The sequence below is a fragment of the Eleutherodactylus coqui genome, chromosome 12, assembly GCF_035609145.1.
Source record: "Eleutherodactylus coqui strain aEleCoq1 chromosome 12, aEleCoq1.hap1, whole genome shotgun sequence".
Classification (NCBI taxonomy): Eukaryota; Metazoa; Chordata; class Amphibia; order Anura; family Eleutherodactylidae; genus Eleutherodactylus; species Eleutherodactylus coqui.
The window spans coordinates 116,761,885-116,776,831 of NC_089848.1; the positions used below are offsets into that span (position 1 = coordinate 116,761,885).

General features: G+C 49.0%; 1 protein-coding gene across 3 annotated transcripts in view; it reads right to left on the reverse strand.

Annotated features, from left to right (window-relative positions):
• LOC136587207 (sodium channel protein type 5 subunit alpha-like) overlaps positions 1-14,947 on the reverse strand; it is a 509,047-nt gene that overhangs the window by 263,849 nt on the left and 230,251 nt on the right. For all 3 annotated transcript variants that reach the window (XM_066585757.1, XM_066585756.1, XM_066585758.1), the window contains one exon: positions 8,922-8,985. In XM_066585757.1, coding sequence (XP_066441854.1) covers positions 8,922-8,985 — 64 coding nt within the window. The remainder of the gene's footprint in view (positions 1-8,921; positions 8,986-14,947) is intronic.

Here is a 14,947-nt window from a genome sequence, read left to right on the forward strand (position 1 = left end):
CACCAACTGTTTTCCAGTATTATTCCGAAACCGTATGCACCCGACGCGTCCGAGAAAAGGGACAGGCTCTCGTTCGTCAGTTCCGCCGATTGGCAGATCACCTGACCATTGAAAGCCTGGAGAAAAATCCGCCACACGTGCAGGTCTGCTCGGATTCCTTTTGTAACTCTTATGAAATGATGCTTTTCTTTGACCCCCGCCGTGGCCAGCGACAAGCGCCTGGCAAACGGGCGGCCCATAGGAATGACCCTACAAGCAAAATTCAACAAGCCCGTCAAAACCTGAAACTGATGCAGTGTAGCTTTTCGCGAACCGCCAACCGTCTCCACCACTTGCCGCAATCTAAGGACTTTATCCTCTGGCAACCGAAAAACCATCTCGCAAGAGTCTATCTCTATACCCAAAAAGGTGAGGCACGACAAAGGACCGACCGTCTTTTCCCGCGACAACGGAACCCCCGCCTTTTCCATCAGAGCCTGAAATGACGCAAGTAGCAAACCGCATATCTCTGACCCTGCTGGACCAACGAACAGGAAATCATCTAAATAGTGCAGTGCCGATGAGATGCCCGTCTCGAATCTCAACATCCATTCCAAAAAGGAACTGAAAACCTCGAAATAGTAGCACGAGATGGAGCAACCCATGGGCAGGCACAGATCCACAAAAAACAACCCGTCAATCCGGCAACCCAAAAGGTGAAAACAGTCCGGGTGAACCGGGAGCAGCCGGAAAGCCGATTCAATATCCGCCTTGGCCAGCAATGCTCCGGGACCCGCCTGCCTTACCAGTTCTACCGCCCTGTCGAACGACGTGTATGACACCGCAGTTTGCTCTTTTGCGATCCCATCATTGACCGAGTCACCTGTTGGGAAAGACAGATGATGGATAAGCCGGAACTTGCCAGGTTCCCTTTTTGGGACCAGGCCCAATGGAGAAACTCGCAAATTCTCGAACGGCGGCTCCCTGAAAGGACCCGCCATGCGACCCAGTTCCACTTCCTTAAGCAGCTTATCCATCACCAAGCTCTTGTTGTCGCGAGCCGATTTTAAATTGGGGCTAAGTGTAAGCGCCGAACCCGAGATGTGGGGGATCGGGAAGCCAGAGGTAAACCCCGCTCTAAGCAGTCTTGCCTCCTGCTTCCTGTGATACCTGGCGAACCACCAATCCAGGTACTGTACGCTCACTGGGGATGTTCCCAGCCGCGGGCACGCTTGCAACCGACGATGTCTTCTGGCGTCTGAAGCAACGCACTGCTGCGTGTGCTCCTCCGCAGAAGGAACACTCGTGCCGAAATTTACATGACGCGAGGAACCGACAATGACCTTCATTGAACGCCCAGCAGGAACCCGATGGCTTGTGCACCACAGGCGCCTGCTGTCCCGAGCTGGCTCCTGTGGTGGTTCCTGGAAAAAACGATTTGGTAGGTTTTTGTGCCAAGATTAATTGAATCCAAGCGTCAGTCGCCTTAGTGGCCCAACTGACATTCTTCACCCCGGAAATGCGCCAACGAAAATCTTCGTCATAACGCCACCAAGCCGCACCTCCGTGCAGCTTGTAGGCGCTGTGTATCGTGTTGATGTATATCAGCAGTTCCGGACCTTTTTGCGGATACTGCTGACAAACCACATGTGCTAAGATCAGAATCGCTTGCAACCAATTACTGAAGGTTTTAGCGATTCTCGGTTTTTTGTCGACGCCACGCTCCGAAAAACGCTCTTTATCCACGGCGACATGTTCCACAGACAACAATGACCAGATGTCCACATACACACCATTCCTTATTTTCTCCAAAACCTCTTCCGCGAGGCCAACGCCCAGCGGAGCCACACCACAGAATAATGAATCTGCAAACCGCAAACCACCTTTTCCAAGCTCTTCGCTTGCCCCGCTCGCCTCTACGGACGAAGCCCCGGGTGCGTGAGCCACCAAACCAACCTCAGGCGAGCCTTGACTCCCTGGATGCACATAGGACACTGGTAGTCCTTCTTTATCAAATTGCTTAACCAGCGCCTTTAGCGCTACCATAAAATCGTTATCACCGGGCGATGCAGTGCCCCATACTTTTGCACATGTTGACTCACCCGCTCTGCTGTCCTCCGGTCTTGCCAAGGGATACACGGGGGCGGGTGGTCTCATTCTGTAGACCATTGGGCTTTGGGCCGCGTGTCGTACCTGAACTCTATCGTGAGCGACACCACGGCTTTTAGGGCTCCGTACGTCTGAAGCCCCGCAGGCTGCAATCGCTTCGCGATGCCTGCTACTACGACCGGCTCGCATACTATCTGCGGAAGAAGCCGGGAATACATGAAATGTGGACCGCGGAGCCCAAGCCTCCACTGCTTGGCTGCTACGCCCGCTGGTGTCCCGACCCGCTTCTGTACGATTGTGCAGCCCCGCACGCGGGGTTCTCCCGCAGCTTGCGCATTCATCGCCTGAAGATGGCGCCGAAGAGCTAGATTGTGCGCACCTACCCCCCCTTCCCCCGCCCGATGCGGCTGGCCCTGGCAAAACTCGCTCCCTCCTGACTTGCATACCCAGCTCCGCCCCCTCCTCCCTAACGTTCCTGTGAGAGGTACTCTGATGGTAGGCATTCTCTCTCACATGTACCCCCCCATAAGGCGCTCTATGCCTACCCGCTGCATATACCCTGTGTCGCTTACTAACAGCCCCCTCTGCCTGGGACGCTACGTCCCGCTGCATTGGGTGAGAAAGCCCGCGAACAGCCTGCTCTGCGCTGCTGCTGCTGCTACCCGCACTACTCTCTCTCCCCCCCCTCCCCCTTTCCACCCCCCCGCTCCTAAGCACCGTGCGCGCGCTTTCAACGGCTCCTCCGGCGGCCGTTCGGCCCCTTTGCGTGCTCCTCCACGGCACCTCCGGCTCCGGGCTGTACAGGGACTCGCTCCCATAGCCCCCGCTGCTCCTGCCGTAAAGTAGCACTTCTCCGCCGGGACTACTTCCCGGCCGCGGATCCCTCCGCCCTCCACCGACTCCACTCACAGTTTGCGGCGGCTGCACCCCAGCCGCCTGTCGGACAGCCGCAGGGGACCCCCCACCCGCGCTGGACTTACCACCGCCGATCGCCGACATCCCGGTAAGTCCCGATTCGTCCATGCGCGGCGCTTCGGCGCCGCTCCCACGTGCGCCCCGACTGCTCCTCTGCCCTTTGCGCTGCGACCGCGCCAAAACGCTCCCACCAGATCTTCTGCTTGCCGGGCTCCCTCCTCTTCCCCCCTTCTTCGCGGCCGGACTTGGGCTCAGCTTGGCAGGGGGGAGGCGTCCTCTCATGGGTCTCCCACGGGGCTCCGGAGCGGGTACCGGCTCCGGAATATTCCTGTCCGGGGGGGCTTCTCCCGATGATGCGGCGCTTACCTCCGCGGCCATCTGCAGCAGCCATTGCGGTCCTTGACTGGCCACGGCGTCCTTTATTTGCTGCATCAGTTGCTCCATGCCGCCTGTACCACTTCTTCTGTCTTGGGACTTCGATCCTTAATCGCAGCAACCTCACTCTTGGGTCTTCCTTCCTTCTCTTCAGCGTCCTCTGTCTTGGGTCTTCGGTCCTTGCTTGCAGCTTCCTTTCTTGGGACTTCGTACTTGCTTGCCGCGGCTTCCCTCACGGGCTGTCAGGTCTTCTGGAACTGTAGGATCCGTACCTTCGATCCACAAAGTGAGATCCTTGTTTTAAATTGTATTCCAAATTGTAATCCAAGGTAGCGTGGGTCCACACGTCTTCTCTCTGGCTCTTCTCCTCGTGGACTGCCGACTCCTCCCCTTCCTCTCTACACTTCCTTCTCCCAAACCCCTCCCTTTGTCGCTTCTTCTGTTAACCCTTTCTAGAACCTTCTCGCCCCCCAGTCCCTAGCCCCTTTCCCTATGCGGTCTGTTGCTTCCTATTCCCAGAGGTTAAAGAACCCCAACCGTTGATTTAATCTTAATATTTGATCCATGGTGCGGCGATTCATCACAGTTTGTTAAGGCCATAAATCAAAGATGCAATTGGCAGGGAATCAAGGCTGATACAATAGATAACACAAGGAGCTTTGTGCTGCCCCAAAGATAACAAAGGCAATTAAATCTGCAATTGTCAATTAGCATAAATCCCACTGAGCTCCGGCTATTTCTATCATACTTGTAGAGATACTCGGTAACATCCAGGCGATGTGTTTAGTGATAGTCAAGTAGGTTAATGTCTAACATAGGAGCAATAATGACCCTTCACTTTACATTAGTTTCAATTGTGCAAGCCCAATAAAAGCCTGGCTGCTGATTGGTTGATACGGTTGACTTCCCCGGTTGCCTTCCCCCTACGCCTCTTGTTAAATATATTATGCTGGTGTAGTTATATAGGATATTTTTACCTCTATTGTAAATTATAGGTATATTACAAAGCACAGAGGAGCTCAATAGACACAAAGAAGCATGAAGCTGCGGGTGTACAATTACTTCTAACACACTTACGGAATTCATGTGCGCGGTTGGATGCAAGGAATATGTCGGCTTCTTGGTAAGATGTTGTCTAAACTGATGCAAAACCTCTTTGAGAAGAGGAGGCTTCATGTCAATCACAAAGTCTGACGAGTGACAATTAATGGTCTTCACCTCTCAAAGACGTTCTACAAGGTGGAGCAATATACCGTACGGTATATGACAATGTATACTGCAGCTGATACAGAACCTCTTTTAATGCTCAATATATGCTGAATGATCGCTGCATGAGGAACAGCTGGAGTATGACGTCTTGTCATCAGTAACGCGGTATGACATGATGGCCGCGTCACGATCCGCCCCCAGAGGATGTGCTGAACTCTCCTCCATACAGCAGAAGCCCACATTTGGCAGTCATGGATAATCATGGTGACTTGAGTGACTTTGACCGCTGGCAGATTGTTGGTGCCCGGAGGTGCGGTGCCAGTACTTCTGAGACAGTCGCACTTGTTGGTTGTTCCCAAATCACGGTATCATGAGTACCAAGACTGGTTGAACCATTTACAGACATCCAACAGATGATCACACAGGAGCAGGCCATGTGTAGTTGATCCTAGAAGCAAGAATCAGGTGGCATATAAGGTATTTCAGCAGCGACATGCCACGTTGGACTAACTGACCCAGCAGTATAACAGCAAGGAAGTTAGACAAATTTCCACATTGACCATATGGTGGACCTTGCATTGACTGGGATGCAATAGCTGAAGACCAAAAAGGTGCTCCGATGACTCCATGTCATCACCAACATTGCCTCACACAGGCCCAGGACGATGTCAATGGACCTTGGACACATTCCACAGAAATAAATATAAACGGCAGCAGGAATCTGGAGCATAGAATTCAAAGAAACCTTTATTCTTCCATCTTCAGTAAAAATAGCAGCGACGTTTGGACCGTCAAACGGCTTTTGGAGGGAAGGTTGTCTGAAGTTAGCGAGTTTCTTGCCAAACCATATAGATAGCAAGGTCTGCATATGGTGTATCCCATGGGTGCACTGTTGGGGTTCAATAGGCTAGAGGTGGTGGTGTGATGGTCTGGGTAGCGTTTTCCTGGCATGGTCTAGGACCATTGGGCATTATACCACAATCCTCGAATGGTGAGCACTACAGGGGCCTGTTAGCTGAGCTTCTGCCCCATATCTGCACCCATATCTTCAGGAAGTCTTCCCCAATCACAGTGCCATCTTTCCGCAGGACATTTCTCCATGCAATTGAGTTCAGATCACTTTGGAGTGGCTGGAGGGACACGACAATGAATTCTCCACACTGCTTTGGCCCCCAAACTCAGCGGACTGTAACCCCATTGCACATGTTTGGGATCTGCTGGAAAGAGATCTGCACCCACTTATCCACAAAATGTGCATTGCTGGAGCTGCTGCAGAGGGCCTGGGGCGAGTAGTGGATGGAGGATGTTTGTCAACTTGTGGAATCTGTTGCTTGACATCTGAGAGCTGTGATCACCCAAAGAGGTGGACCAACCCGTAATTGGGCAGGTGTTCCTAATGATGTGATCGTTCAGTGTATGTAGAATCTTTGTATGTAATGTGAGATACTACCAATGTGTTTAGCCTACAAGTAAGATTGAGGTTCATTCAATCTAGTTCCCTGCAAACCTGCGTGGATATGCTCCGTTCTGTCCAATGAAAAATAATGTGCTGCAGAATGGGAGGAGTCATTGTGCCAGAGGAAAGGGGGGTTTGCTGCCAAACAGAGGAAGATGGGCTGCCTGAGGAATAGAGGGTCCTACTAGAAAGGGAGTCGTGCTGCTAAAGAGAGAGAGAGATCTACAATGAGAAAAGCTATTCTGCCAGAAAAAAGGGTGGTCCTGTTAAGGAGGGAGTATGCTGTCAAACAGGGGGAGATGTGCTGCCAGAGAGCGGGAGGTGTGCTGCCAAAACAGGATGTGTCATTCTGCCAGAGGAGGAGAACTGCTACCAAAAAAAGAAAGATGCTCTGCAAGAAAGGGAGATGTTCTGCTTCTTTTAAAGACATTATATTTCTACTAGAGGGAGGGCAGTGCAGCCATAAAGGGTATATGTGCAGTCAGAATGAGATGAGATGTTCTGTGAGAGGAAAAGGGGGTCGTGCTAGAGAGGGAGGTGTGCTGCCAAATAGAGGGAGATGTGCTGCCAGGATGGGAGGAATCATTGTACCAGAGGAAATAGGTGTTACTGCTACAGTGGAAGGTGTGCTACAAGAGAGGGGAAAATGTGCTGCTGCTGGGAGAACTTGTTCTGCCAGAGGGGGTAGTGCTGTTAGAGAGGATGGTGTGCTTCCAACCAGAGGGAGATATGCTGCCAGAATGGGAGAAGTCTTCCTGCCAGGGGAAAAGGGGGTCCTGCCAAGGAAGGGAGATATGCCATCATGTGGAGGGTTGAAGATTTCTTACCAGAAGGGCGAGAGATATCCTTTCAGAAAGGGATGGGGTCCTCCCACAGAGGCGGATATCTGCTGCCAAAAAGAGGCACTATTTTGAAGAGGCATTAAGGAGGCATTATTTGAAAGACAGGGAGAAAATGTCCTACTTCAAATGTAAATATTCTACTTCTGCCAGAAGGGGCGATGTGCAGCCGTTAGAGGGCATGTGTGCTGTGAGAAGGAAGCTGTGATTTGCTCTTTATAACATATTGCTGTGTGCCAGGTTATTGCTGTGCCCTTAGTGTGGTCTGCATGGTGTTGATGCTTTGTGGTTGCCCCAGATCCACAGTTGGTGCACCGGCACTAATACATACGGGGACACAATGTGATACAAATAACCAGTTCTTCTGCTTTGCAGTATACGTGTATCACTTGCATCATTTTATTCTGTCCCAACGTCTCAGATGGGTTCTGATTCTTGGCGCACTGATAGTGATCTAAGGCCAAAACACAAAAGCTCATCATCAACCATAGAAACCTACAACTGTTCCCAGAAGGGTAAGTAGAGAGATTTTTAGACTCAAAGGTTAAAGCCTTCAGCAAAAATATTGAGTGAAGCAGCGGGTTTTGTATAATGCATTAAATACCCTTCAGAAGGACGACTTGATGTGCAGTAAGATCACATTGATTTGTAACATCCCTTCTCTCTCTAGATTGTTTCTGAAGATGGAAATAGTTCAGATTGGACGCCGGACACGGCAATATTTGGGCAAGGAATTTAGATTTCTCATTGGTTCAATTGTTGCAAAAAGAAGAGACCCAGAAACTCCAGGAATTGATATTACTAGTGCTGTATTGGATGTGTTTAACTAGTTGTGGTATTGAAACAATGTATACTAATTGGCATAAGCAGCTCATAAATGTAATCAATTGTTTAAGCCACGTCAACAAATCAGCAGGTACTTTATCATGTACTGAAGAATCCTTGGCCAGTAAGTTTCATGGATCTCATAGTGTTCTTCATGGCTTATCAGATTTGGAACAGCGTTAGACTCTAGCCCGACCAAGCAAAAGTCCAGCCCTGGCCCTATGGTTATAGCTTACCACAATACATAGACAGTGCTGTCCTGGTGGAGTCACGGCCTTCTACTACAATCTAGCATTGGGGAAACCTTAAGAATGAACAGCTCCTCACTGGTGATAACTGCTAAAGAAAGCTTAAAAGACTTCAAACCTTTGTATGTCAGAAGACAATGGAGAGGAGAAAAAGAAGGAGGAGAAGAAGGAAAAGGCGAAAGAAAGAAGAAGGGGAAGGGAAAAAAAGAGAAGGAAAAAGGAAAGGAGAAGGGTAAGAAAGAAGGAAGAAGAGGAAGGAGAAAAGAGAAGGGTAAGAAAGAAGGAAGAAGAAAAGACAAGGGAAGGAGAACAAAAGAAGAGGAAGAAACAAGGTAGGAGAAGTAAAAAATGAAACGGAAGGAGAAGAAAGAAAGAAGGAAGGAGATGGAGAAAGAAAAAAGAAAAAGAGGAAGATGAAGGAAGGAGAAGGAGAAAAAAAAGAAAGAGGAGAAAGAAGGGGAAGAAGGAGAAAGCAGATGAGGAAGAATAAAGAAACAGAAAGGAAATAAAGGAGAACAGAGAAAAATGATGATGATTGACTTACTAAATGATTTTGTGTATATATATATATATTCCTCTCTAACACGGAGATGTAGTAGAGAACCACGCGTGAGCGTGTCAGTTGGCGAGGCTTGGACAAAGCTCCAGGTCCCCCTATGGGAACGGTGCGCAGCTGCAAGAGCACTCAAATGCAGCTTACCCAGGAAGACATAGCATTGGGCAAGAGAAATGCCGGCCGCTTAGATTTCTCCGCCGCTACAAGTACAGAAGCGGACCTGGTTATAACGCTGACTGACATAGTGCAGCTGGGTTTGTCATGTAACACGGCTCACACGTCGATCACCTTCTACCAGGTTACTTTATATACTGCAATGACAGCACTCCCATGGTCACTGGACCTGCAGATGCAAAGTCTTCCAGTCGTGTGATACTGTATATACGGTGAGTAGTGACTGTCCCACTTACCCCGCGTCGCTGCTGTTCCCGCACAGTAAGGGATCGCTGCTTCCATTCTTTATGTAGATATTTTCTTTAAAACATAAAAGAAAGAGTGATTGACACAATGTAACACAAGATGGAGTATACAGTGAGGGACAGGTCATGTGACCACGGCCGGCGGAGTTACAGACATTGTGCATCACACATCTTTACCAATAGATACAGACAGACGGCCCATCCCCATAGATATCAGCAGAACATCAGGCATTCTTAAAGGACATTCCATTAAAGGGAATGTGGCAGCAGATAATGAAGCCCTTTCCATTTTTCTAATTTGTTCTTATTTTCTTATTGTAAATTTTTTATCTTATTCTCCCGCATGGCTACGGGGGCAGCAAAAAAACTAGACAGGAGGGGACCGGCTGACGGCTAAGGGAGATTGTTCTAGGCAGGCTCTGTGCCATAGGCAGTGAGGGGAGCAGGTGAGCTGTGATCATCACATACGGATTTCTATAAGATAGTGTTGTGGGCACACTCTGTGACCTATGCAGGGAAGAGGAAGAGGTGAGCTGTGAACCTCATCTATAGACTTCCATGTAAGAGTGTTGTAGGGAACATCTGTGAGCTTTGTAAAAAGGGGCACAGGTGAGCTGTGACCATCACCTATATAGAATGTTGTGGGAATTTTCTGTCACCTGTGCAGGGAAGGGGATGAGGTGCGTTGTGACATCACCTATGGACTTCTATGAGATAGTATTGTGGGCATGCTCTGTGACCTGAACAAGAAGGGGGAGGAGGTAAGCTGTGACACCACATATTGTGAATGGCCGATCCTGATTATAGATGCCACCTTTCATTGCAACCTTACCTATGATGATAAAAAGATGACTATACCAAACTAGCCTGCAAGGCAACAAATGCCCAAAGGTAGGTCTACCCTAGCATAAAACGTAAATATTTATTGTAAATACTACAAAATGAACTAACAGGCGCGCGTGTGGCTTAGAAGTCCAAGGGTGCTGGGAGTTCAAGTGTCCAACAAGTTCCATAGAGACCGGTCAGATTCTGTAATGTATTCATCCGTATGGTTAGTATGATACGAATACCCCAAGCTAGAAGTACAAGAGCGTGGCTCTAGTCTACAGCACACAAGTCACCGAAGCAGTATGTACTACAACTCTCAGCAATCCCTGCAGTTAAAAGATCAACTCAGCCCCCCCCCCCCCAACATGTATCTCCACATGTAGGAGTCATCCAAGTGCACGCGCAAGACGTAACAAGATGCGCAAGACGTAACAAGACGCGCAAGACGTAACAAGATGCGCCATACGCTGCTCAATTCCGTGAAAAAAAGAACCCATCTGGACCTCATTAGACTAAGTAGCCATTTAAGTCAGGGCGGGGATATGTTGCGCCCGCATATGAACAGGCCCTGCATGCGCAAAAAGATACAGTACAATGAGCCAATACGCACGCAAATCCACCTAGTTTACTGCGCAGATACGTTGCGTTGAAACAAGCGTATCTGCGCTCATCTGATGCCGCCCAACGCTGCAGCCTTCTGGCCCTTATAAGCCTGGACCCCACAGAGAACCAGTAGAATGGAAAGATTTGCAGCTCTTCCATTTTTTGGGGGGCTTGCAAACACTGTTGCAGCATCCTCACCAGCATGGCCAGCCTTAGCTAGACGTGACCCGTGTGATTGCACAGAGCGCCAGCTACCAGCTTGTAGGGGGGAGACAATAAGATTTGCCTGGCCAAATGATCTCCTTCCTCCATGCAGAGGTGTCTTATCGAACGACATGCATCATCTTCCTCCTAGCCCTGTCTCTTCCCCTCTGATGTTCTGTCAGCCAATTGCTGCCTCCATAACAAAATCAGTTAGTTCTGTTGCTGTATTTATGCTATGAGCTGGTTCTGGTACTGTATTTATGACATGAGCTTGGTTCTTTTGAGGTATTTGTGTATTGAGCTTGGTTCTGTTGCTGTATTTATGTTCTGAGCTTGGATCTGGCAAGATAGTTAACTTATGGACTTGGTTCTGCTACTGTACGGTTTTGGTTTTGATGCTGTATTGATCTACTGAGCTTGGTTCTGGTGTTGTATTTATGTTCTGAGCTTGGTTCTTATGCTGCAATCATGCACTGAGCTTGGTTCTGGTGCAGTGTTTATGTACAAATAGCAGGACGTCAGCTCACCCAGTCCCAGATAAATTCCCAATGTGTCCAAGCTGGATGCAATAAAGGTGCACAGAAGCTCTAGTGGACAACTAGGAGAGGAATACTTCCAAAACAAGTTTGTAAAATCCAGCACGAACATGACAAAAACGTTACTTTATTATGGCATCTCTAAAACCGTTCAGGGGGCACAAGATGCCCGTTAGAATGATTTTTATAAGTGCCATAATAAAGTGGATCACAAGAAGATATACCAGATAGCGCCTCAAGGTTGACATTCAGTGGAAACCAACACTATTTTGATCCTCCAATGCCCGGGGGAGAGCTGCAGAAATAGTTGGGGTCTCTCAAAAGAGAGTGGTCCCAAAGGAATAAAACGCAAAAGAGCTGTCAGCAAACAAAATTTTCTGCGCTCAATAAATAGTGTGTAACCACAAATAGTGATCTGTCAAAGAATAAATAGGAGTTACACTTACTGGGGAGGAGGGGGGTATGATGACCATGAGCCCCCTCCTTGAAGTGATGACTCCTTCAGCCTCCAAATAGATGTTTACCACACGTATTAGAAGTGAAGCAATAACACCTTTATTTCCAAACTTCACTAAAATAACAGGCGACGCGTTTCAGGGCACACAGGCACCTTTCTCAAGCCATAATACAACATAAAATCGTCACATATATATAGGAGATGGATTACTTACAATACATGCCGCTGGTGGGGGCAGCCATGATGGAGGCGTGTCATAATGTGCCGGCGTCATGGCGCCGGTCACATGGTCAGCGTCTTGACACTGCTAATGAGATATGGGGGCGTGCTGTGATGAACCCACGTCATTGCGCCGGTCACCTGACCAGCGTCCCGACGCCCACCACCAAAAACGTCTCTCGATGGTGGTGGCTGTGCTTAGGGCATGTGTTAGATTAAACACCGTCATCACGTCAGTCAATTGACCGGCGCGGTGACGTGTATCAACGCAAGGAGCGTCTGACAATCAAGGTCTTTACTAGACATTGCCCCCACCAAGGCCTTGATTGTCAGACGCTCCTTGCGTTGATACACGTCACCGCGCCGGTCAATTGACTGACGTGATGACGGTGTTTAATCTAACACATGCCCTAAGCACAGCCACCACCATCGAGAGACGTTTTTGGTGGTGGGCGTCGGGACGCTGGTCAGGTGACCGGCGCAATGACGTGGGTTCATCACAGCACGCCTTAGCACGCCCCCATATCTCATTAGCAGTGTCAAGACGCTGACCATGTGACCGGCGCCATGACGCCGGCACATTCTGACACGCCTCCATCATGGCTGCCCCCATATTGCACCAGCAGTAATAGAATGTCAGAACGCCGACCACATGACCGGCGCCGTGACGTCGGCACATTATGACACGCCTCCATCATGGCTGCCCCCACCAGCGGCATGTTTTGTAAGTAATCCATCTCCTATATATATGTGACGATTTTATGTTGTATTATGGCTTGAGAAAGGTGCCTGTGTGCCCTGAAACGCGTTGCCTGTTATTTTAGCGAAGTTTGGAAATAAAGGTGTTATTGCTTCACTTCTAATACGTGTGGTAAACATCTATTTGGAGGCTGAAGGAGTCATCACTTCAAGGAGGGGGCTCATGGTCATCATACCCCCCTCCTCCCCAGTAAGTGTAACTCCTACACATTCTTTGACAGATCACTATTTGTGGTTACACACTATTTATTGAGTGCAGAAAATTTTGTTTGCTGATAGCTCTTTTGCATAATAAAGTGGAGTTTTTATTCGTTAAGTTGGTGCTGGATTTACAAACCTGTTTTGGCAGTATTTATGTGTTGAGCTTGATTCTGTCAATGTACTTATGAGCTTGGTTCTGGCACTGTATTTATGACATGAGCTTGGTTCTGGCACTGTATTCATGACATGAGCTTGGTTCTAGTACAGTATTAATTCGCTGAGCTGTTGTGGTCTGGGAATACTGCTATCTCTTTCTGCACAAGCAGACTACAGGCACACTGCCTATCAATGCAATATAGTTTTTTTTACTTATTATGGGGGGGGAGGGGGTAAAAAATTATGCATAGGGTGCCATCTAACCTGTGGCAGGCTGAGCAAACAGCCTGTAAACACTGTATTCTGCTGACAAAATTGCAGGGCGGTGTCAGGGAATAGTAGTGCCGCTCTGCCGTAATCTTCACATCTGATAAAGGGAGCCACTGGGATAACTATACGATGGCATGCTGCACTCTGGATGGCCGTGTCGGTACAACAAATATGGATGTCAGCTGTGAATCCGGCCCCTACGGGGAACCGTTCTCTCGCACCTTCCAGAACGGCTCATTTTCCCAGTCCAGCTGGAAGTGATCTGTAACCTGAGATGCTAATGAGGAGGCGGCCAAGTATTTGACTTGTGATCATATGGAAGTGATGCTCTCAGGAGACCCTAAGACTTTAATCCCTTCTTATAGGACGAGGCAGGTGAGAAAATAGCAGATCTGCCTGTCCCTCCTCGAAGTCGCCTGGTTACCGTCCATACGTAATCTGCAGTCACCCACACTGCCGCGCCGGTACGCCTTCCCAAGCCAGACGCTCATATTTGCTTAGCAATGTCAATATGTGTGCGTGATACTCTGCAGATAGAGAATGGAGCACTCCAAAAGACCTGCGCCATTCAAACCATTATTAACATCCCGGTAAAACGCACCAAATATCCTGCTGCGTGAAAGGCTTGCGTAGAACGAGGCCACGGCCCGTTTACAGGGCTTCCCCTCTGTAGCAGCTGATTGGGGAGTCATTCAGACACCCTGACAATTCTTTGGCGTCAGAAGTCACTTGGCAGCCGGCTGGTGGCCCATTCTGAACTCCATGTTATTACTTGCGGCACAGTATGAGGGCTCAGGAGCACAGCCGGACTCTCCACATTAGCCTTAAAACCACCCTTAGGGCCATAAGACTGCCAAAATGATTAAAAGCCCCCTCAAATGACCCATTTATCTAAGTGTACTGGGCATTCGGACCCCACAGTTTTTGCAAGAATTAATATAAAGCAAGTGAAAAAATTCTTTTCTTCCCCACAAATATGACAGTTTTATTTGTTTCATGCAGCCCAACCTGGGAAGGGTGGTGGGGGGACCCCGGGTGGGGGGCTCCCAAGTAAGAATCCCCCCATTTTTGGCTTTTCCTAAATCTTAGATAAAATTACTAATTTAAGGATGGTTTCACATCTGCATTGGGGATTCCACGTTCCTGCTCCATTCAGGGGGCAGGAAAGGGGAATCCCTGCAGCTGAACAGTTCGGTCTCAGGACAGAACCAAACAGCATTGGGCACGCCCCATTGACTATAATGGGGTCCGCCCACTTTCCGCCCAGCTAGCCGGCTTTTGGATGGAAGAAAAAGTGCAGCATGCAGTGCTTTTTCTTCCAGTACTTTCAGCCACATCTGTGATGGAACCTCCAAAGTAGATGTGAAACCACCCTAAAACGGTGTGAAATTTCTTAAAACAGGTAATTCCAGAGGGTTGGTTGGGACGGGCACATGGGTCAATAAAACTGGGTATCCCTCCTATTCCAATGCTTGTGGCACCTTTTCCGGGTAAATATTGACCTCGGTGGCAGGGACAGGGTGTAGCAAGTGGTGCTCTGTGAGTCTTCACACCCCCTGTGGTGGTCTCACACAGAAGGCACTTAACAATCTGCTCCTGGAACCACAAGACAGCGAGGGGTCCCTGGCACTTCTTGTAGAGTACATTGGCATAATAGGTAGCAATCCGATTAAGGTAGAGCGCTTCCTTTTTCTACCAGGCCCTGTTTTTTGCTTCACCAGGTTTGGCTGAAGCACCTTGTCAGACAGGTCTACCCCCCCATACATTTGTTGTAGCCTGTGACG